This window comes from Anopheles darlingi, chromosome 2 (genome assembly GCF_943734745.1).
Source record: "Anopheles darlingi chromosome 2, idAnoDarlMG_H_01, whole genome shotgun sequence".
NCBI classification, from domain to species: Eukaryota; Metazoa; Arthropoda; class Insecta; order Diptera; family Culicidae; genus Anopheles; species Anopheles darlingi.
The window spans coordinates 20,064,592-20,085,992 of NC_064874.1; the positions used below are offsets into that span (position 1 = coordinate 20,064,592).

Here is a 21,401-nt window from a genome sequence, read left to right on the forward strand (position 1 = left end):
AATCCGAAGGTTCTAGTTACCAATCAAACAGTTGCAACAGTAAACAACTCATAGCTTACCATAAAAAGTTGTCTCCAATTACAATAAGACACAAAAACGTGCTGTCATTACTTGCATCTACCCATTCAGAGAGCGTTTGTTTTGGTGGCATTGACAATCAATTATCAAAACAGCAAATAAAAGATAAAGAGCCTTCGATCCCAACCGTTGCACAAGGTTACTGTATACCAACATCTGAACATTTGTACAACTGTGCTGTGTGTATCGCGGAGAGGCCCTACATATAAAAGACGTTAACCAAAGAAGAAATTCAAGTTCTACGAACGGATCGCTCAAAATGAACAGATCGGTTAGCGTCATCTTGGCACTGTTGATCGCTGCGGTAAGTGGTAGGATCAGGCTTTGGAGATGAGGCATGATTCTCATTCGAAATGTTTTTTGCAGATCGGCACTATACCGTGGTATGTGGACGCCTTTTTGTTTACAACACCTTGGAATCCACAACCACCCCGCACCATAAACCAACCTTCGGTGACATCGGCCACTTCTGCGACAACGCCAACCCAACAATCGAACGTTACGCTTGCGCTAGGTAATCGGATCAACACCGATACCGCCCTTACGGACTACGGAACGAACGTCAATGGTCTCGGGATCAATGTGAATCGTCGTCGTCGTCGTCGAGATATCTGGAACATCGAGTCGAAGCCAGTGCTGGCGGGACTGGCAGCCAACAATCCCGTAAATGGTTCCTATATTGCCATCGGCAACCAGGTGTTCCATCTGCCCAACAACCTTTCCAACGTTTCGTTAAACATTGCCAGCGGAAGCAGTGGCGGCGCCGATCAAACTGTACCGTCCAACTTCTCCACCTTCCTCCCCATGATACCGGACAACTATACGCAGGCCTTCCAAAAGCTGGTGACTCAGTTCCAAACCCTTCCGCTGGACGCAATGGACAGCATAGTGCAGTCTCTTTCGGACGCCTACAGTAACACCTTCAAGGGCTTGTTCACTGCAGCGGGGCTTAAAGGGCTTAACGAGACGCTCGAACACGGTCGATCGGTGATCGAGGGCGGAATACAATCCATCGTCGACCAGGGAGCCCAAGGGTTCGAGCAGGTCATCGCCAGCTTCAACGATTCCAGCGCGCGCGTCCAGCAATGCGTTGGTTCAGATCTCTCACCCACCAGCATTGGTCGGCGTGTCGTTGGGAAGGGAACGGACTGTGTGAATAGGAAATGGCGCCAACTATCCGACATCGGTGGTCGGATTGCCGGAGACATTCTGGCTGCTGATCGGGGTGCTTCGGACTTTCTCGGCAATCTAACGACCTGCAATGGTGCCAATTTTAACGCGGCAGATGCCTCTAGCGGTGGTACTGGCACCCGGAACGCACTCCGTCGTCAGTGCTACGTCCGGGCGATCGGTAACTTTCCCCAGTCGCTACTCTTCCTCCCCGTCAGTGTGACCATCGAGGGTGGTAAACTGTATGCCGCCCTGTCCAGTCTACAGACGGACGTGGCGCTCTGTGCCAGCGAGGTGGGACTCGAGATCGGCCTAGTGACGGCCCAGGTTAGCTCCAAGATTGCATTCTGTCAGCTAGCCCAGCTGTAGAAAGTTGCGCCACCATGATAATAAATTCGGAACAACATTGGCAAAGCTTATCCACTCGGTGAGTGCGCGCTCATCAAGTTTTCTCGCTTTTTTATCCGTAAACTTGGTAGAAGTAGAAGAGAAGAACGCCGCGAGGCGAAACTTACCGAGCCTGAGTTCGCCAAAGTTGCCACAGCCGATCTTTTTGCCGACGCGGAAGTTGGGGCCCACCATCAGGACCCCGGAAGAGGAACTGACCGAGTGGCGGGCGGAATACATGCTGCTGCCGCCTCGTGCACCACCGCCCCCACCGCCTGCGCCGCCGCCGCCGCCACCACCAGCCGTGCCGGATGCTCCAGCACCGGGAACTCCGCTGAGAAGAAGAGAAAAGAGAAGCGAGAGAAGTGAGATAAGGTGCATAAGACAATTTGTTATGAAATTAGTTTTCCTGCTTTTGAAACGCAAAAAAATGAACAGAACAGAACAGAGCAGCACACCAGACGACGATGATGAAGAGGTGATAGTCACCCGTCGCTGGAAAGTTTTTTTTTCTTCTTTTTCTGATTTTAATCGGATAAAGCTCTTGCTGGAGAATGAAAGCGCCAAGTGTTCTGCTAGGGCATGCAGCAAAACAAGGTTGGTTTAAGAGTTGGTTTTAAGCATTCGTAGGATTTATGCACGTATACATGTTAAACCAACATTCGTCCGAATCGCTGGTCCATTTCTCGTGACGTGTCGCGCTTTCTAGAAGGATTTATGAAAAATAGTTTTCACCGTGAATGGAACACACACGCAGCAATTAGTTGATGATCGACGATTACAGGGGGCCCTGGGGGTTAATTACTGTCACGCAGTTAAATCTACGCCTTATACCACACTTGGAGGTCGGTTATTTATAGTATAGAGCAACAACAACTAGAGAAGAGGTCTAGTGTGTGAAGGTCGAATCGACAACGAGAAAGCATCGAATGTTCGGTGGCGATTGCCTTCGCTGTCAGGCTCTGACTTGATATTGACGAAGGTACAAGATAACAAATACACGCACAATCACGATCGCTGATAAGCGCGATGCTTCCTTCCTCTCTCCCTGTCTCTCTCTCTCTCTCTCTCTATAAACCGGAACTATCGAGAAGGAATCGATGAGGAAGCTTTCGACCACTGGAGTGTGTGTGCTGGGCGTACCGTGACGCACCATTGTTGGGTTGTGGCCAGTTTGACTAGCTGACTCGATGGGTAGCAGGCAGGCAGGCTGGCTAGTGTTTTGTGATGATAAAAATATAAAGATCTAATCGGTCGAGGGCACCACAAAAGGTAGACAACACACGAGGCGCGGAGGATCTGCCGGCGTACGTCGATTAAGGTCACCACCCCGACGACGCCCCCGACCTTTGGTGGTTTTCCAGGGACACCTTCACACTGTGTCGTCCCTTTTCACGCCGCACGACCCCGCTGTGCGTGCGAGGTTGTTGGGTTTACACCGAACAAATTAAGTTGAAAAAACATGTGGAGACGACCAGGGGAAAAAGGACGAAGCTTCAGCAACACCAGGGAGCTTGACAGCCGAAGAGGGACGACGCAAACAGAATAAGGGCTCGGGCCCACTGACTGTGTTTTTTTGAGGTTAAGCCCCCCACCGGGAGGAGGTCATAACACCATTGCTTCAACCGCCCAACCAACCTTTTACTGGGCCTGGGGAAATGGAAAACCTTAATTGGGAAAGTCCTAAATTTCCCATTCGGTGGTTAGGGCTAGGGAAGTGCGTCACCGGAAGCGACACACATACCTTCCAGGGTGGGAGTAGGAGGGGAGGTCATGCCACAGACAACAGACACTCCATATCGAGCAACAACAACAACAAAAACGCAAAGAAAAAAAGGACTTTATCGAGGTCATGCCCAGCTGGAGCAGCAAAAGTGCCTCCAAGGACTCGGAAGCTTCACGCAACGGAGCGAAGAGAAAAAAGAAAGAAACTTGGGAACGAACGGAATTGGAGCAGCACCCACCACATTCTGCTGTGCCCAGTTCTTTGCGCGACCGGCAATAAGGAATTATTGGGGAGGAAGGGAAAAGCTTTTCCGATTTTCCTCCGATCGGAAGGCGACGCAAAGAATGTCCAGCAAAGTGGCCTCACGGCGCAACCCACGGTGCCTTTTCCAGCTCCGGGGGAAAAGAAAAACAAATCAATTTGTACCACACGCGATGGCCGGTGGAGGGGGCGTCGAACTTGTCACGAGAAGTTTCATGAGACGAAAGGGAGATGGTAAGCTGCTATCGACACCCGGGGGATCGAGTGCTGCTCGTGAGGACCAATCGAATGAAATTATTCTGGAGCAGCTACCAAACGCGAATCGAGAAGGAAAGGACAAAAGCGAGTGGAAAGCGGTTTTGTAAGGGAAATCAATTAACCAAACCCTTACACCCTATTCAGAGGGTAATCTCGGGAGTTTCGGTCTCCTGGACTGCGACCTCTCCACCACCATCACCACCACGCCATTAACCGCATGGTTGATGTGGTTGTGCTGCGTGGTTACTACTGTTGCTGCTTTGTTGTTTTTCAGGAGGAAATTGATTTTCCTAATCGGCCAAAGGGTTCTTCCTTCGGCAGGGTCGCATAAAGCTACGAGCGTAATGGGCACTTTGCCGTTTAGCAATACCAACTGACTGACTAACTCACACTGGGAGTCTGACTTCTTCACTCGAAAGTCAAGAGGAAGACGGAGAGACAGAGAGAGCTTAAGATCGTAAGAACTTTTGAGATCGAATGGAATTTAATTTTCCAATCATCATTCCCAAGGGACTCGGTTTCCGCCCAGCGAACTGCCGTTCTGCTGTAATGCTGACGACGCACGTTGTGTTGACTAAAAATGGAAAATCATTTACTAGGATTAAGCAAAACAAGCGAATGAGAAGTTGCGGCTGTACAGCTTCCAAACCACGCACAATCAGACATTGTGTTCAAAGGTTCTTAATGAACTAAAGCTTAACCTACGTAACCGAATTACCAAATGTAAAGCCGCATTCTGTCGCCGCGAGTCACGGAATGTTGTTCACTACGTGACTGCGTTCCGCAGCTACCGCTTCACAGAGGATGAAAGGTGGTTCTTCGGTGCACAGCGTGAAATGTGTTAAAGCCTTGTGTGTTTGATGATGCTAAAAGGGTGCGCGTCCATGCACAAACGGAAACTGGTACGAAAACGGTTTCACCAAACCAGGAAAGCTAAAGCAGCGCCTAAAGCAGCGAATCCATGGTCTGCACACGGGTGCACACCACAGACGCCACACTACACACACACACCACACTACGGGTCTACACTAGGTGTCTCGAACATAAAACATCACTTTCCGGCTGCCACAAATGAGCTTTATCGTGGTATCGTGCATGATGCGCTGTAAGGGGATGATGAACGGTGGGTGTGGATGAGAAGAGAGAGAAAGATAGCTTGTGACGTCTGCCCGGTCGCGTGATAAACGAAGGCGAAAGCTGCATTAAATGCAGACGTACAGGAAAGCAAAAGTAACTTAATCCAAGATTTGGCGCCCATCGTACTGTTTCTCGCATTCGCTTAGTTTAATCGCAAATTTGTAGCTCCCCTTCGTTCGAGCTCTTCGAGTAAAAGAAACAAATCCGGCGCATCCACCAATTAATGACGTGCGTGCACTTGTTGAGACAATGCAACACAGTGCAACCTGGCAACCGGGGCGCCGTGCATCAGAGGGTCTACGAAAAACACTTGCAATTGTTTCGGCGCACAGGTGACCCAATAGCCAACTCCTACTACACCTGGTGGTTGGCCTATACCGACAGTAGAAGGAAAATTGAAAGCAACAAATGAGGAAAATCGTGGGTGCGCACCTACTCATCGGCAGCCATGCGCGAGAGATGGTACTGTCCGGGGGAGCCCGACCGAAAGGAAAATCTAGGTTGGCCAAACCAAACGACCGACCGCATTCAGTGGCAGCGTTTGAGGGGGGGGGGGGCGTTTGTTTGTTTCGCGAGCTTTCAGTTTCAGTTGCGAGGTCGTTAAGAAATCTCGCGGTCTTAAGACGCGTCTCCCGCCAGCCGCGCACTTTATGGCCACAGATAACGGGTACATTCACACGCCCGGGCCAGGATTGCGTTACTTGAAATTGTTTTCGCGGCCCGACGACCATGGCGTTTGTTTATTTCTTCTTTTTTTTAACGCAAACGTGAAGGCGTTGAAAAGAGTGATGATTGGTTCGGTGCGATAAGCGGCGTGAAGTGCAGCTGCAGCAACAGCAGCCACTCATCACTTTAATACGCATTCGAAGCAATCGGTCGTCCTAATTCTCTACCAAGAGGCCATGCAAAAAAGCGTTGGAAAAGGGGTAACGTGCAATTCGAATGAACAAAACGAAACAACAAAAACGCGCGACTAATCGCGAAAAACGCGCGACTAATCGCGAAAGAAGACACTTTTAAGTAACCGTTTCACCAAACGTTCCTTCGTTGTCATTTGGAATGTAGCCGAGCAATTGCAGGATCCCGTAATAGACGCAACACACTGACGAAGTTGCTGCACCGGGGGAAATCCTTACTCGTGAACAACACTCACTCACGCACCACGAACACCAGCGTTGAAGCTTTCCCAATTACACTCTCATCTTGCACACTTTAAACAAAGATCTAAACCCACGAGCACAGACCAAGACGGTGGGACCACCTTCAGTCGCTGTGGCTGGTTGCAGGGAACTAATGCCAGGATGCAGAAAAGTGTCCTTCTATGCTCCAACCATCTAGGCCACAACATTACCTGATGGCTGATGATACAGCTACCTACACGAACCAATTCTCATTGTCTTTCTCCCTCTGCCTCTCTCGTTCTCTCTCTCTCTCTCTCTGATTAAAATCCGCTTAGGTCGCGGATCGCGGAGGCCACAGTACGCCAGCACGTGGTGGCTCGACCACGTGATACAATACCGCCGTACGCCTGAAGCTGAGCGAAAGCTGACGTGAGTGTCTTTGACACGGGACTCACGCCACGTTGACGAAGGTAACGGGCAGACAGGCCGAACGAATCGGAACGGGACTTTTGGGGAGGCCCAGAATGCGCTGCGTGCTCGCTTTGTCGCGTTGTGTGTTGTGAGATGGGCCCTAACACGTGCGAGCTGCTCCACTGCGACATTGCAAGCGAGGAGGCAGGAGTACTGTGTGTATCTGTGTGTTTGTGTACACGTGCTTGATAATGATAAGTGGGAGCAAAGCTGCCAGGATCATCAAGAACATGCACTCCTTGTGTCAGCACTCCTATCAGTCCGATCGATGATAAGCCAATCGTAGCCAGAGCTAATTCTGAACCAGGAGAAATGTAACTCTCCGCCAGCAGCAGCTTCGCTCCTTTCAAGTTTACAAGAAATGACCCAGACAACATCTGGAAAGAATTCGCTTTATATGTTTCATCTCATGCGTGCAATTAAAAAAAATGAAGCATAAATTATGAGTTTTAATCGGTCGTTTTAATTCCCTCCCTAATCATCACTGCATTAGTGGACAAGTTTTCCACCAGCAAAATGCGAGTCACATGACGGCGACTGTTGACGGGGATTGGTCTCGCTTGGTTGGTTTTGTTTTGCCATATTAAACACAATCTCACACTCTTAAGCGGATTGAGTGAGCTGCAGTAGCAGCAGTTGGTGCACGATTGTAACACAAACTATGTACTGCTGGCTGCAGCTCCATTGCTGCTAATCGTTTTCGCGCGTCCAGTGTGTGTGCGTCGATTTACGGTCACTACCATCTGCTGCAATGGGACGTGGTGGTGTGTTTATTACTATACTCTGGCTTCCCTTCCAAACCACGGCATAAAAATATTCACCCATCGACGCATCGCCATCGCGCTTCTCGGTCATTCTCACCCCCACAGCCCTCAACATTCAATTTTATTTTCTTGGATTTTATTAAGTCCATCGCAGCCGCGCGTGTTTTTAGTCCGTTCACAGATTGTTTTTGTAGCACCGAAGCACCGAAGTGCGGGCATGCACCTTCTTATTGGATTACGAGCACGCGCCCTTGTCGTCCTGCCGAGCATCCAAACATGTCAAATGATGCAGCAGCAGCCTAGAAACGAGACTAGAAATTGTTTCAAATTGGATTTGAAGTTTGCAAAACTCAAGCCACGAATCCAAAATGAGGCTTTACATTATCATAAAAGATAATGTTGTTAATATCAAGAAACGAGCAAAACCGATATTGCGGACAGTGAACTTCCAAAGCGAATCGAGATGCGTGAGGGAGGTGGTCGTTGTTTCATTACCAAGTTTATGGATTTATTACGTGCTCATCGGGGCCAGCCATTTGTTACATTCTTGTGGACTTTTCCATGTCGAGGGGGTGCCGACACCCCCTCCAAATATCCGGAAACTTTCGCTCTCTTACGCTTTAAGCACACACAACCTAATGTTGCTGTGTTGTGTCCACCAGAAAGCAAATGGGTTTTAATAATGAAGAAAAAAAACCGTTTTACACACTGCAAACTACATTCAGAGTGAAAATACAACAACTGAAATCGACAAACCACGTTGGTTGCTAGGTAGCGGTGGTGCATCGTGAACTAATCGAAGAAAGCGTGGCCGACCGTTTGGTGTTAGTGAAAGCTTTCTGGTGGTTCACATTTCCTTCACGGTCACCGGGCCGTGACAAACCACAAAAAAACGGAGGCGTCCACGGCGACAGCAAAAAAAAACAAAAGGGAACCAAAACCGCGACGAAACGCATAGCGAGGCCACCACCAAAATTAAAGGAAAACAAAAGTCACAAAAGTGTGGCATGGAGCAGTGCAAGGGCCTACCAGCGCACAACAAGTGTAACGAAAGTGTTTGTTTTCCCAAGGGGTTCATCTTTCGTGCATTTTGTTGGGGTCTCGCACGTGAAAATCCATCACAACTCTAGATGGATAAGCCGTCCACTAGAGCATATGGTAGCTAAACTGCACGCAGTGTGAATTTAATAGCCCAATATTCAATCTAGGTGAATCATGAGAATCACGTTAGGGAATTTTGATAAACAATTGAATATACATGGGAATCTCAAGGTCAGCATAACCCAACGGAAATGAGATGTTTTTTTTGTTAAAAAGAAAACCAAATTTCTAATTTTGCACTTCGGTTAGAAAATGTGTAGATACAACTTGTTGTAGTTCCAAGCTGTAAGTTGGAATGATTTATTTGACAGAAGCTATCGAAATTGACAGACCAGAATAGACCGATTCCTAGAACTTTTTTTTTTTGGTGTCGGTCTAGGATTTATGCTATACAAAACACGACTTTAAGGAAAAATTTAATCTGTTTAATATTTAATACTGAGACCTAACCAAGAGAAGTGTGGAGGCTGATGTGCAAAACGGGGAAGGTTATTCAGAAATGAGACTTTAGTAACAAAATGCTGTGCCGATTCTGCAATGCAATCAATACTGTGCTAGGCTTGTGCTAGGCTTGTGCTAAAAGATGCGCATCATGTGCAGCGATGCACTATGGCAGGACATTAAGTGTTGCAAGTGAAGTTGTGCGCTATTAAACCAGAAACACGCACACAAACACACTCATTCACGCCGTGCCAGCTCAGCGACCATACCTGCAGTGAGTGATCTTCTTGGGACGAAAGTTCAACGGTATGCATAACATTGGTGCCAAACCCCCTCCCGAAACCGGGATCAGAGAGAGAGAGACAGATAGAGAGATATAGAGAACAAGAAGACAATTCAACAGCCACGGACTTCTGCCGTTACATTTGCTCTAGACATTCGAAACGCCGGTGTTTCATCTGGCACACTTTCTGTTGGTGTTGTTGTTGTTTTTTTTTGTAGGATCGAATATATTATAATCCAGAGACAGATCAATCTCTTGCACACTAGACTATTGCCACCGCAACGCCACGAATGCACTTTCAGCGTTCAACGTAATGCGAACCGCGGCTCAAATGACTCAAAACCTCGAGCAACCAGCAACGAACCATGCACCACTCCATCGGAGTACACGCGTTCCCCCTCGTCCTTATCGGGAGAGCACAATGTTGTCTTCTAATCGAAACACTTCAATCTCGCGCGTCCACTTAATGAGATTTTCGCCACAACACAGCGTGGCAGCGGCCAGCAACAGAGCACACACCTTTCCTTCCGCTCTCTTTCTCAAATCACTACACGGTCGAACACAATGGCCGGTGGTAGCACAAGATAACCGTGAACGGCCACCAGGGCCCGCGGCCTGAAATCGTTATCATTAGGAACCGTGCTGCGCCGTGATTGATACGAGACTGTAACCGATGTGAGAGACTCGAAATGCTATCGAATCGACACCATCATCATCATCATCACGGTACATGAGAGAATCCTAGCAAAATGGTCACCAAAAACAAAAAAAAGGAAATAAGGAGTGATGTTGAAGAGAGTAGAGAGCGCACTTGTAAGAGTTCTGGCTCCCGGTTCACCTGCCTGGGGGTGGTAGCGACGCGGGCCACTCTTTTGATTTCCAATTTTAATTAAATTAAAGCACCAATCAACCTAATAAGCTGCTAGCCAACAGCGACCGGCGAGCCCATTTTCAAATTCAATCACTGAAAGCATCACCCCCACCTGAGTGCACGCCTGTCTCCACCGCCACCCACCACACCCACCCGTACTACTAAAACACGACAGAGCCCTGGAAGGGGCGTAGTGGGCGGCACTCGAGATCGAGCACACTTTTCCGGGAAACTCATTTTCATTCGTTCGTTTTTGTCATCCCATTTTCCACCGGATAATTATCATCGAAACGCGAGGCTCAAGTACGCCCACACACACACACACACACACACTCCCTCTCCCTGGTTGACACACTTTTCCGGAGGCGGAATTTTCCGGACGAACACCGGAACGCACACCACCACCTAGTGCACACGATCGCGGTTACGATCACAAATCGTGCACACAACCGGACAACGAACGAGCACTCCAGCAGTAGCGATTGATCGACCAGCGGGGGGGAAGGAAATCGGTTTGCAGAAGCAAATCCGAGATCTCTAGAACATCATCACACACACACACAAGCACATGGCAGCTGCAAGACAATCGTTAAACCATCTGCCATTCCAACAACCTCCTCGCATTTCACCACGATCACATTTACCCACTACCTAAAGACGCACTACTTTTCCAACCAACGCACAACCAAGAGACGCGACAGCCTCCAGAACACCACAGGCACTACGACATAGCGAGGGCGACGGTGGAAGGTGGGACAGCTAAAGCGCGAGTTGCCGTGAAAGGCGTGAATTCACTTCGCTTGACAACCGCTAAAACCCAAAGCCAGAAGGGATTCTCAGGTCGGTCGGTCGGTCGGGCGCGCGCGTTCGCGTTCGCTAAATGTCAACGATCGACTGACCGGCACAAGCGCGCCACCTTCGAGGAGCATCGAGTCCAACAACTACACGCTCTCGGACACACACTAGCCCTCCCCTGGTCGTGGAGGGGACGGACCTAACACACCCAATGAGTTTCAAATCGAATTGTTGCTGCCACGATGATGGTGTGACCGGTGTTGTGTGGGGTTGGCAGCGGCCGAACCCTCCCGCCGCTCAAACAACCAAATGATGGAAATGAATCCCGTGGGCACCGCAGTCCCACCCTTGCGCGAGTTGGGGAGCGGTCCAGAAGAACAGCGCTCGAGAGAGACAGAAAGAGAGAATGAAAAAGAGAAAGAGAGAGAGAGAGGGAGAGCGAGCAAGCGAGCGAATCGTGCCGGTGCCGTAGCAATCGCGTCTTGGTCGTTGGTTGGTGTGTCGTGGAGCTGAGAAGCCGTTTTAGCGATTTCGGTTTCGCTGGACAACACACAAGCGAACGAGCGAGCGAGTGGACGACGACGACGACGACGATGGCGACGAGCAGCACGCGCGCGCACATTCCCCCCCCCCCCCCCCCGTCCCCTCCTCCTGTTTGCTGTTCCTCCATGGACCACCGACCGGGTTGGAGTGTGATCTGACCGCTAAAAGCATTCGATTGGCGATTGGCGCGAGAGCGCTTCCTTCGGTGGATGACGTCCCCTATTCCCGTCCCGTCTCCCGCCGACCACCCTTCCTCACACCGACGGGGCGCGCAATCGTTCTAATCTAATTTCCATCCGATGATGGATGAACGGTTGGTGGTTCATTCTCCGGCCCCGCTCTACTACGGTGCTGTCGGTGGTAGTAGTAGTAGACTCGTGGACGATTCGCTTGATTTCGCTCAGTGGCGCACCTAGAAGCCCTTCCCCCTTCCCACATTCCACGTCCTACTATCAGCCTATGCTGCGTTCCCCGCGGGGGGGCAGCAGCGAACGTACGCCACTCGTGGGGTCCAGGGGGATTATAGAGCGACCACCACCGCCATACCATCACAAGCCGCGTGATGCCACGGAATGAATCACACGAATGGATGGCCCCGTAAGTCGCGGAAAGGTGGACGGTCTGACGTTTGACATGTCCAGTACCGGCTTACAGAGGAACTGCGTGTGTTTCTGGTGCTTGCTCGAGGATAGACAATTGAATAATGCAACACACTGGAAGAACTGGAGGCAAAGAATTTGCGTAAATCAGTGCGGTTCGCGATTGATCACGAGGAGGACGACCTCCGCCGCTTGCGGTACGCGCCGCTTATCAGTAGACAGCGAGCGCAACAGCAAAAACAACAACAGCACGCCGTGTGTCTGCGTCATACGAGCTTGGTGTGGGCTTTAAGTGGAAGTGGAGGAGGAGGAGGAAAGCGACACTAATTTGAAGAAGCGCACTTTCTGCGGCAAACATGCTCCTCGAGCGAGAAGGAGAGCGAGAGAGGCTCACTAGACGTCAATCATCCTCGTCGTCAACGGATGTTATGCCATCCCTGTATCACTCTGGAAGCTTTAGTAGCTACTAAGAAGTGGAAACCGGCTACTCAGAGACGAAGCTACTGTTTGAGGTCACGAGCGCTTTAGACTCTCTCATCAGCTCAATTCTGATACCTACACCACAGGTCATTCGTGTGCTGTTCCACATAATTAATCTTCCTTTCGCCTGTACTGACCGGATTATATGTGTACGGTGTTTGGGGAGTGACCTGACCTGCTTACAGAACAAACGAAAAAGTTCTAGTGAGAGAAAGAGAGAGAGAGAGAGAGTTCATCGAGCACGGCGCGGCATTTTGTACGGTGGGATCATATCGATCTGGAGGCACCATTTGAGACCACACGGAACGCCAAACACACCGTGATTCGATCGCTCATTAGTGAGTGTGGGGTGCGTGTGCCAAGATACAATCTCTGAAAAGTCGATTGCGTGAAACGGAATCGATCGATAGCAGGGGGATTAGCGCTAGCACAAACAGCTCGGATATTGATATTTATCGGTGGCAGAGACGCACAAGTGTTCAACAATGATCGATCAATGTTTTAGAGATTACCATGTACTAAACATATTTCCAAACTTTGGTGGTCAAAGGTCATAATGATAAATTGAGTATGCCGAAGCCGCGAATGTATAATAAAAAAATAACTGAACTCTTTATAACATACATAGCTTTTCATTTGGAATGTTTTCCATGTATTCACTATAAGTATCCATGGATCCATAAACTATCATAAAATTAAACAAAAATGGATAGATATGACTAGCAGCCAACTCGTGGCTAGTAGTAGTCTACTAGTTTAACATGATATTACAATTAAAAGTATTAAATCTATATTTAATTTTATGTGCTAACTCAGGCATGTCGCTATCAACGTTAGCACCTTGAACCACCTCTTCATCGACAGAAACAAAAGGTTTGTTAGCACCTGCTACAAATGCTGCACACTCTAGGAATGTCTTTCAGCATACAAATGACCATCCGGTAAACTTGAAACCGGGACTGCAACCGTTAAATGCATGACCTGGCCTGGCATGGCAAGCGAGAAGCTACTTCAAAAGCCCCGCCAGCTGTCAAAGTCAGGGTCAGAGCACGATGACAGCACGACCGAACAACATCGGCATCGACATCGGCGTCAAATGGTGCGGTGGTCGGGTGGTTTGTATCCCCAATGACGCCACCTTGACGGCTAGCCCCACCACACCTAAGAGAATATTTTATCAATTTCATCGATCGCATCCAGAGGGTCCACCATAAAACATGAACCGGAAGTGCAGCAGAATGCACACACCAACGTCGCCGCTGGTGCCTCGGGCCGTTCCATCTAATCAGGCTAATGGGTACAACAGGAAGAGGTGCCCAGATTTTGGGCGTAATTCTGTGTCCGGTAGCTGAAGTAGCTGGAAACTAGCAACGAGATTACTGTTGTTTACGTGTGTGTGTTTGTGTTGCCGCGGGCATAATTTTAAGGAGCTTTTCTCAAGGTCAGCTCAACACCAAAGATATTGCCCTGATGCAGTTCCTGGGGACTTTTGCATCCAAATACCATCCGGTGCGGCATCCAAACCGATGGTGTCCGTAATCTCGTTTCAATCCGGTTTCTAGCAATTATCGGGAGCTTTTACTTTTTGCATTCCCCACCCAGATGCCTCCTTCGCCGAGGACTCTCTTCCGTCCTACGTGAGAGCGTCGTTCGGGACGAAAATGGAACATCAATTTGATTATCTGTGATGCCCTCGTGTATATTTACGTGGGTGTGTGTAGATGATACAGCGATCGGAAAAGTCGAAGCCTCCTCCTATTCACGACCTCGTGTGCCACCAATGGGCTCTGGGAGGGAGGTCGTCTGTGCTGTGGGAATTCCAAAACAGCAGGAAGAAGCAGAAGCCGATGAAAAAATCGATCGAACATTCGATCCCTTTTCCGTACCACTGCCACTGCCCTCCTCCAACAACTACACATACACACACAGCGACACACACACACTGTCGCGCCATGCTCCGGCCCGTTGGCGGTGGAAAATGCGCTCTGCACCGCCCTCTTTTGCAATAGCCTTCGACACGAAATGGGCCATTCGTCTAGGGGAAAGGAAAAAGGGGGGGGGGGGGCGGTTCCAAAGGGGAGGTGGTATGCTGCGGACGGAAGTGGAACTTAACGGAACAACGGTGCGCTCTCGGTGCCCTCCAATTCGTGATCTATGTAGTTGGAGGCTAGAGCGTGGCGTAAGATCGATGTTGCTGAAGAGGAGGAAGGGAAGAGGACGAAGGGTACCTCCCAGGTGAAATCCACCCTCCTCCCTTATGCTACCCCTTCCTTTCCGATGATTGCAATTTTGTTACGTTGCGTTTAGACAACCCTTCTTCTCGTTCATTTCCTCTTCTCTCTTTTTCCATCACCATACCGCATCGTACATAGTTTAGCACCACCATTGCAGCTTTGGCTGGCTGGTAGCAGAAGGGAGAAGGGACAAAATGGAAAGCAAATAACGAGTTCGAAAAATAGAAATTCCAGAGGAAGGACGAGAGGCACAGCGCTCGTGCACGGGGACGAAGAATATGTTGTACGTCATTTACAGTTAAATATTATCGGTTCATAATCGACAAACGATGTTTTACAACACGAATCACGCTACACTAGTGTCCTGTACTTTAGTCCTTCTTCTAAAATTAATCCAAAATCAGCCGAAATATTTGAACTAAAAATTAATGCGAAAATTCCTTTTTAAAAGACAACCATGAAGAAGCTTAAAAACCTCGATGATACCAAGACATATGGCCGACGATTACTGTCGAAGAAATGGCTCAGGGACGATAAAGCAAATCCCTCCAGCGAAGCATCGCGCTTCCTTACTCAACCTCAATATGCTCCAGTGCGGACGGTAAACTTACCTAAAACGAAAAAGAACGAAAAGAAAGAGATTATTATTTTCGCAATCAACGGAGAGTGAGCGAGAGAAAAAGCGACTACAGGAAAAAGCCAGCGACGATAAATAAAGCGAATGCTCGGTCATTAATCTTTGCCGCCACTGTTTTCGCTTCCTCCGCAGCTACCAAAACCCGGCATGGTTCTTCTATATTTATTCTAAAATAAAATATAAAAGAAACATCCGAATTTCTGCCATCCAACTTTCTCGACTTAGAAGAACTGGATGTTTTACGATGGAAACATTTATCTGAACTCAAGTAGAAACCGCCAGCTACAGACTAGACTAGACGCGCCGCAAAAAGCACTAGCGCAGCTAAACGGCACCAGAAGTCAACAGAATGACGTTCGCGCACACGAAGAAAGAAACGAACGAAGCAGATAGCAAGTGACGGTGGTAATGAAGCGATAATTTTAATGGACTGTAGGAGGTACGTTACATCATCATCACCATCATCATCATCATCACACGTCAGCACTCTCTCCGTCCCCACTGCTATGCTATGTGGCATCAGTTAAAAACGAAAATGATAACGATGATACCCCGCCCGGTCTGGTTTCAGCTCTGCAGAGTCTAACTTTGCTCGACCAACCGATTTTATAAAAATGAACAGAAGGTCAACCTTAACAAACTCGACCGCCGTGTTGTGTTGTGCACGCACTCGCTACTGCTACTGCTTCTGCTACAAAAGCGGCAATAGTGATTCCATCCCACCGACCCGCCCTTTCAGCAGAATATCATAAAGTATGTTGCATAATCGTGAAATGAATTCTAAATTTAACAAACACCAAAAGCTCGATCAATATTTTCTCACCATCCCACCGAGACCCAATAGAAGGTTACCCCCACCCTGCTATATCTTCTGCTCGATGCAAACATACATACCAGACCGCCTACCTCCAACCGGGAAGACTAGTGGAAGCGATAGCCCCCGTACAGTAAAGTAAATCTTGAATGGAACTGTTTGCCAAAGGATTACAACTGATACGTTATCACTATTTGCAGCGCGCCAAGGGGAAGGCACCGGGGACCGGGCTTACGCCCTCTAGTCGACGATGGCGGCCTCCACGGGGTCGCCGTCGCTGCTGGTCGTGAGAAAGCAAGGTAAAGACACCTCGCGCTTTTTGTCAATATTTTCGTTTGTCAACATTCGCCAGGGCGGGGTGTCCGGAGAGGTGGAATGCACACGGGAAAAACCACGATACGAACATTCGAAGAACCCGCGGAATTGAACTCCAAGAAAGCCATGTGCCAAAGTGGATGGGGGGGTCAGGTTAAACCGTAACTAATCGTCGCGCCTCATTGCGTCTCGTCGTGATTACGAGGTGAGGAGTTGCGATGTTCCTTATCACCAACTTGTCATCATGTTGTGTAGTTGTTGTGCACACCTGGATCAACATTAAACACCTTACCTTCCCCGCGTTTCAAGTGTGTTAAATATACTTGTGAAATGTTTATAAGAAATATGGTAGCCATTGTATTGTTAACCTTGGTCATGAATGGTGTTTGTGTGTGTGTAATGGCTTTCACAACAAATCATCAGGAAGCTACCGGGTAGAGCCTCTTCCTATACAGATAAGAGCCACTGATCTGGTACTAACGCCCGGTGGGGGGGGGTGTGCACATTGGGACGTTCTTGGTCACCCCGTTTTCGAGGTTTTGATTTAAGAAACTAGTGCGCTTTGGATTTCACAAACCATCGAGAACGAGTGCTTCCATTGCAACAGATTGTGGTGGCTCAGTATTCTCTGTTCTGCCACACGTACATACGTGTGTAGGGTGGTTTTTGTGCCCCGAACCACCGCCAGGTCCAAACCACCACCACCACCACCGCCAACGACAACAAAGCGCACAGAAGCCCCGAAGAGCAAGAACATGGAAATGAAGTTATTGCTGAAACGCGCTGCTGGAGCACACATTTTGCATTCAGCGCGACGCACAACAACGATGCCAATCTCCTCTGGCGGCATCTGGCCCAAAATGTATGCCCATGTTTGCATGCCTCGCTCTCTTTCTCTCTGTCTCTCTTCGTCTCTCTCTCTTTTGATATCTTTCCCAGAGGCCAGGCCAGGGCCCAAAAAGACCAAACCTAAAATGGCCGCAAAGCGAGCTAGCTTGCGAATGGCGAACCGTACGGTTCTCTCCTTTCGCGAATCCCCACGACAGTAAGCGACTAAGCGTACAGCAGCAGCCATCATGCCACCACCACCAGATGCCAAATGCTCCATGAGGAACACGCCGCCCTTGGTAGTGCGCGTTGCAGTTGGCACAACCACTAAAAAACAAATCCGGTGGAGCGCCATATGGATCATGGAAGGGTGTACGGCTGGTGCGGTACCCAGGGTCACAAAAGTAACGAACGTGGTATTACGCGAAAACGGAGGTAACAAAGTGAAACCGTTACCGTTACAAGGGAGCCGCTAAAAGCAAAGAAAAGATTAATCCACGGTACGCGCACGGTCTCCTGCTCTGAAAGGTTCTCGAACGCCCAGGATATGCAGTGAATGTGAAGAACTCGCTGCTAAAGTGCTGCTCGGGAACATAATTATTTTAACGAACGCTCCGGAACAATAAACTTAGTGTTCTTCTAGTGTTCTTGAGATTCACGCTCTGGTGTTCTGAAGGCCACCAAACGATAGGACCCATGTGGTGACCTCGAAAGATTAGAGTAATTAAAAGCTACCGAATTCCTCCATGAGCTCCTACGAGTGCTCAAACAAGATGAACCATCAGTAGCGTCGCTAACATGTCTAGCATCTAAACATTCCAGACTGTGATCCGTCCATCGTCAGGAGAAGGAAGCACGAAGAACCTGATAATGACCCCGGCTCAACAGTTAGCCCATCAAACATTCCAGCAAGAGGGCGGGCGGGCAGGCTAAGGTAGGGTGGTGCCAATTGTGCCAACGAATTGACACATTTCACCGGTAATCGCACGTCACGCACATATCGCTCGCGCCCAGCCCCCATCATCACGCCACGGTGGTCGGTGGTCCCACCTCGCACCAAGAACGCAGCAGATGAAGATGAAGAAGCGGCAGCAGCAGCAGCAGCAGCAGCGCTAAGGAGGTCAACAACTCTCGCGCCACACACTAAACCGCAAGCAAGAAGTTGCAAGAACCGGATCCGGTGGCGACGGCTAGAGCTTCGTCGGAGAGATTGCACCAGGAAGTGGGCATGCCAGTGTCCCACCAGCAGCAGCAGCAGCTCACTGCGGCGGTTCGGTGGTGGTGCTTTGTCGGTTTGGTCTCCCGCAGGAGGAATGCGGGCAAATGGTGCTAAATGACACGTGGAAAGGGAAAAGGAAGGGGGTGAGGAGTGGCACATTACTAGCAGTAGACACACCACAACCTGTTCGCTGTTGCAGACCGGCTGCTGCTCCTGCTCCAGGTGGTGGTGGGGTGTGCTAATGCCGGCCAATCTTGTCCGGGAATGTGTGGCGGTGGCGCACAAAAGTTGAAAGAAGTCATAAGGGGTGAAGGAAGCGCGACAGAGAGAGAGAGAGAGAGAGAGAGAGAGAAAGAGTGGAGCAGCATTAAGAGTGTCACATTACGGAACTTGCGAAGAAGGGAAGCTGCTGCAACAGACCTGGCAGACGGTTAGCGCCAACTCGCCGCCAACCGTCACAGACAGCAAGCCAGAGAGAGAGAGAGAGAGAGAGAGAGAGAGAGAGAGAGAGAGAGAGAGAGAGAGAGAGAGAGAGAGAGAGAGAGAGAGAGAGAGAGAGAGAGAGAGAGAGAGAGAGACAGAGAGGCAGAGAGGCAGAGAACATCTGAAGTCTCGAATTCACCCTTCATCAAGCGAGGGAACGAGTTTTAGATCCCGGTCCTAGCGGAATGCTCCGAACCTCTTTCGCTCCCTGGTGTTTCTCTGATCTTTCTCCCATTCTCTTCTTGCGAGATTCGCACATTCACCATCCAGGCAATTCCATCTTCAGCTTCTTGTACCTCCTTTTCGCTTCTGATGTACATTTGCTCCGAGACGAGTGGCCAACATAGACTGTGTGTGTGTGTGTGTGTGTTGGAGTGTTTGTTCTGTCCGCCAACAGAACCCGGACATCTCGGACACGGCAACAAAGATGAAAGACTGCAGGAACTGTGGTACTGCTGTTACTCCATCAGCCAGAAAGCAAAGAACATCAATTCGCAAAGGGGGTACACGGAGTTTGTTGAACCATCTCGCGCGAACGTACTCCTCTGGTTGTTCTAGGGTAGGGAATGACTCATTATTTGGGAGTTTGTTCGGGATTGGAGCTCCCTAATTTGTCAAGACACCCCGCGCCAACACAACAGCTCTGGAGTGAGTAGTGTCTGGAGACGTTCCGCTAGCAAAAACCACGCACGCACCACAAGCCAGCCACCAGCAAAAGAGCGAAAACATTACGCGAATAATTGCTACAAACACTCCAAAAGAAATGGTCCGGATAGTCGGGATCACGATCCGGAAGCGGGAGAGCACCGATGTGATTCGCGAAAATGCGTCGAAACGAGTCGAGGAAATCACGTCAGCAGTCTCTCTGGTCGGGTACGGAACCATCATTACGGCCAAGGTTTGGCATTACGGAGGGCCCGGAGGATTAGATGGTGAGCGCGAGAAGAGTAGCGAATGGCCGAACAACGAGTTAGCAGGAAGAGGATTGGTGATGGGAAGGGAATTCATTTCTCGCTTGAATCAACGCCGGCCGGATCGCGATCGAATCATGGCCAGCCAGCGAGCAGCGTGTGATCTTGTCTCTTTCTTCCAGCGCGATTGGAGGATGTATGAGAACTTTTTTTGGTCTCAGTATGGAGAGCACGATGCCGTAATATTGTTTGCTTTGTTGCAGCAATTGTTTGTTTGCTGAAAATGACAGTAAAAGCTGAGTTTCTCTTACGAGCCAGTTAAATCTACAAAAGTCATCAGCGAAACATAGGCCATAATGATTATGATTCATAAATTATTAATCAACACAGCATTAGCTCTCGCTGTCTCTCGCTCTCTCTCTCTCTCTCTCTCTCTCTCTCATGCTCTGACTTTCTCGCATTTGCACATTTTCCGCCGGATGAATCGGTCTTTTGATAACCGACCGAGGTCTAGAAACAACTCATCTCTGTCGCACCGGAAGTTTACATTCCACGCACAATCAGTCGCCCATCAACTGGCACATCAGATCAACGTGTCAGACGGACAAACCTGGCTTCATGCAATATTGTATTGCGTTTGAATCGTTCCTCTATCCGATTCCGCGATTATGTGTATAGTGTTCGCAGCTGGCCCGGCAACAAATAGAAGAACCCAACATGTGCATCTGATTTATGCTGTAATTTTAGAGACACACGTGTTTGTGTTCAGGGCTGCGCAATATTAATCTCAATTTAGATACTTCGTGTTAATCATTATTCAATCTTTGGCACAAGTAACGATGCCAACATGGTGCACCAGATGTATCGCTTCTCATTTGCACGTCCCTAATCCGATGTTTCGCTGCTGCTAATGTGTTCGGAGATCGATTAAAAGTGCATTTCGCCGCTAAAACCAACACGAGCTTGTGACCTCCTATCCCCTCCTCTTCCTCCCTCTTGCTAGGGGCTTACTTTGGGGGCGATAAATCAACCAGAGCAACGCGAAAGGATTCCAAGACGCTCTGTAACTGGCACACCACTTACGATGATTTTGGTGGCGCTATCCGTTTTCTGTTAATCGATCCGCCAAACACAGAGCACAGCGAGTGAGATCAGAGCCCGAGACGACGCTGGCTGCTGGTTGACGAATGTGGTTTCCCCCACCACCCACCTGCGTCAGGACGACTGCATGGAGGAATTGGATTTGTTGTTGGATAAAGCGATTACCGTGTATCCCTCCCTCGGCCAGAACGTCGCGCAACGTCACATGACGCGCTAGGTCGTGAGTAGAAGAGAGCACCGGAGCGGTACGCCATCTATCATGCGCGTTCGGCGCACGTGCTAATTTAAGTGTCAACTACCAGACTGACTGTCCTTATTTATGCTACTACCGATAGGGGCGAGACGCTTGGCGCTAACTGTGGCCGGGTGGGTC

General features: G+C 49.3%; 3 protein-coding genes across 21 annotated transcripts in view; 2 read left to right on the forward strand and 1 right to left on the reverse strand.

Annotated features, from left to right (window-relative positions):
* Positions 1 to 149, forward strand: part of LOC125948902 (uncharacterized) — a 1,638-nt gene extending 1,489 nt beyond the window's left edge. Inside the window, exon 3 of the mRNA XM_049675438.1 lies at positions 1 to 149. This exon is cut by the window's left edge and continues 216 nt beyond it. Within this exon, the coding sequence (XP_049531395.1) occupies positions 1 to 54 (54 nt within the window). The 3' untranslated portion in view covers positions 55 to 149.
* LOC125948872 (casein kinase I) overlaps positions 1 to 21,401 on the reverse strand; it is a 78,571-nt gene that overhangs the window by 46,422 nt on the left and 10,748 nt on the right. For 12 of the 19 annotated variants that reach the window (XM_049675376.1, XM_049675378.1, XM_049675385.1 and 9 more), the window contains exon 3: positions 1,764 to 1,969. In XM_049675376.1, the coding sequence (XP_049531333.1) occupies positions 1,764 to 1,969 (206 nt within the window). Of the gene's footprint in view, positions 1 to 1,763; positions 1,970 to 4,598; positions 4,984 to 9,184; positions 10,686 to 10,720; positions 11,079 to 21,401 lie in introns of those variants that run through there. The other 7 variants (XM_049675390.1, XM_049675392.1, XM_049675389.1 and 4 more) reach the window with 7 other exon arrangements.
* On the forward strand, positions 267 to 1,667 carry LOC125948895 (uncharacterized). The gene is made up of 2 exons (XM_049675429.1): positions 267 to 382; positions 445 to 1,667. The coding sequence occupies exons 1-2, from the start codon at positions 338 to 340 to the stop codon at positions 1,615 to 1,617; spliced, it is 1,218 nt and encodes a 405-aa protein (XP_049531386.1). The 5' UTR covers positions 267 to 337; the 3' UTR covers positions 1,618 to 1,667.

What these genes read in the sequence shown, in the direction of transcription:
- LOC125948895 (XM_049675429.1), top strand. Translation starts at nt 338, where the DNA reads ATGAACAGATCGGTTAGCGTCATCTTGGCACTGTTGATCGCTGCG. An exon ending in TGGCACTGTTGATCGCTGCG is followed by an intron (nt 383 to 444) that starts GTAAGTGGTAGG and finishes TGTTTTTTGCAG; the next exon opens with ATCGGCACTATACCGTGGTA.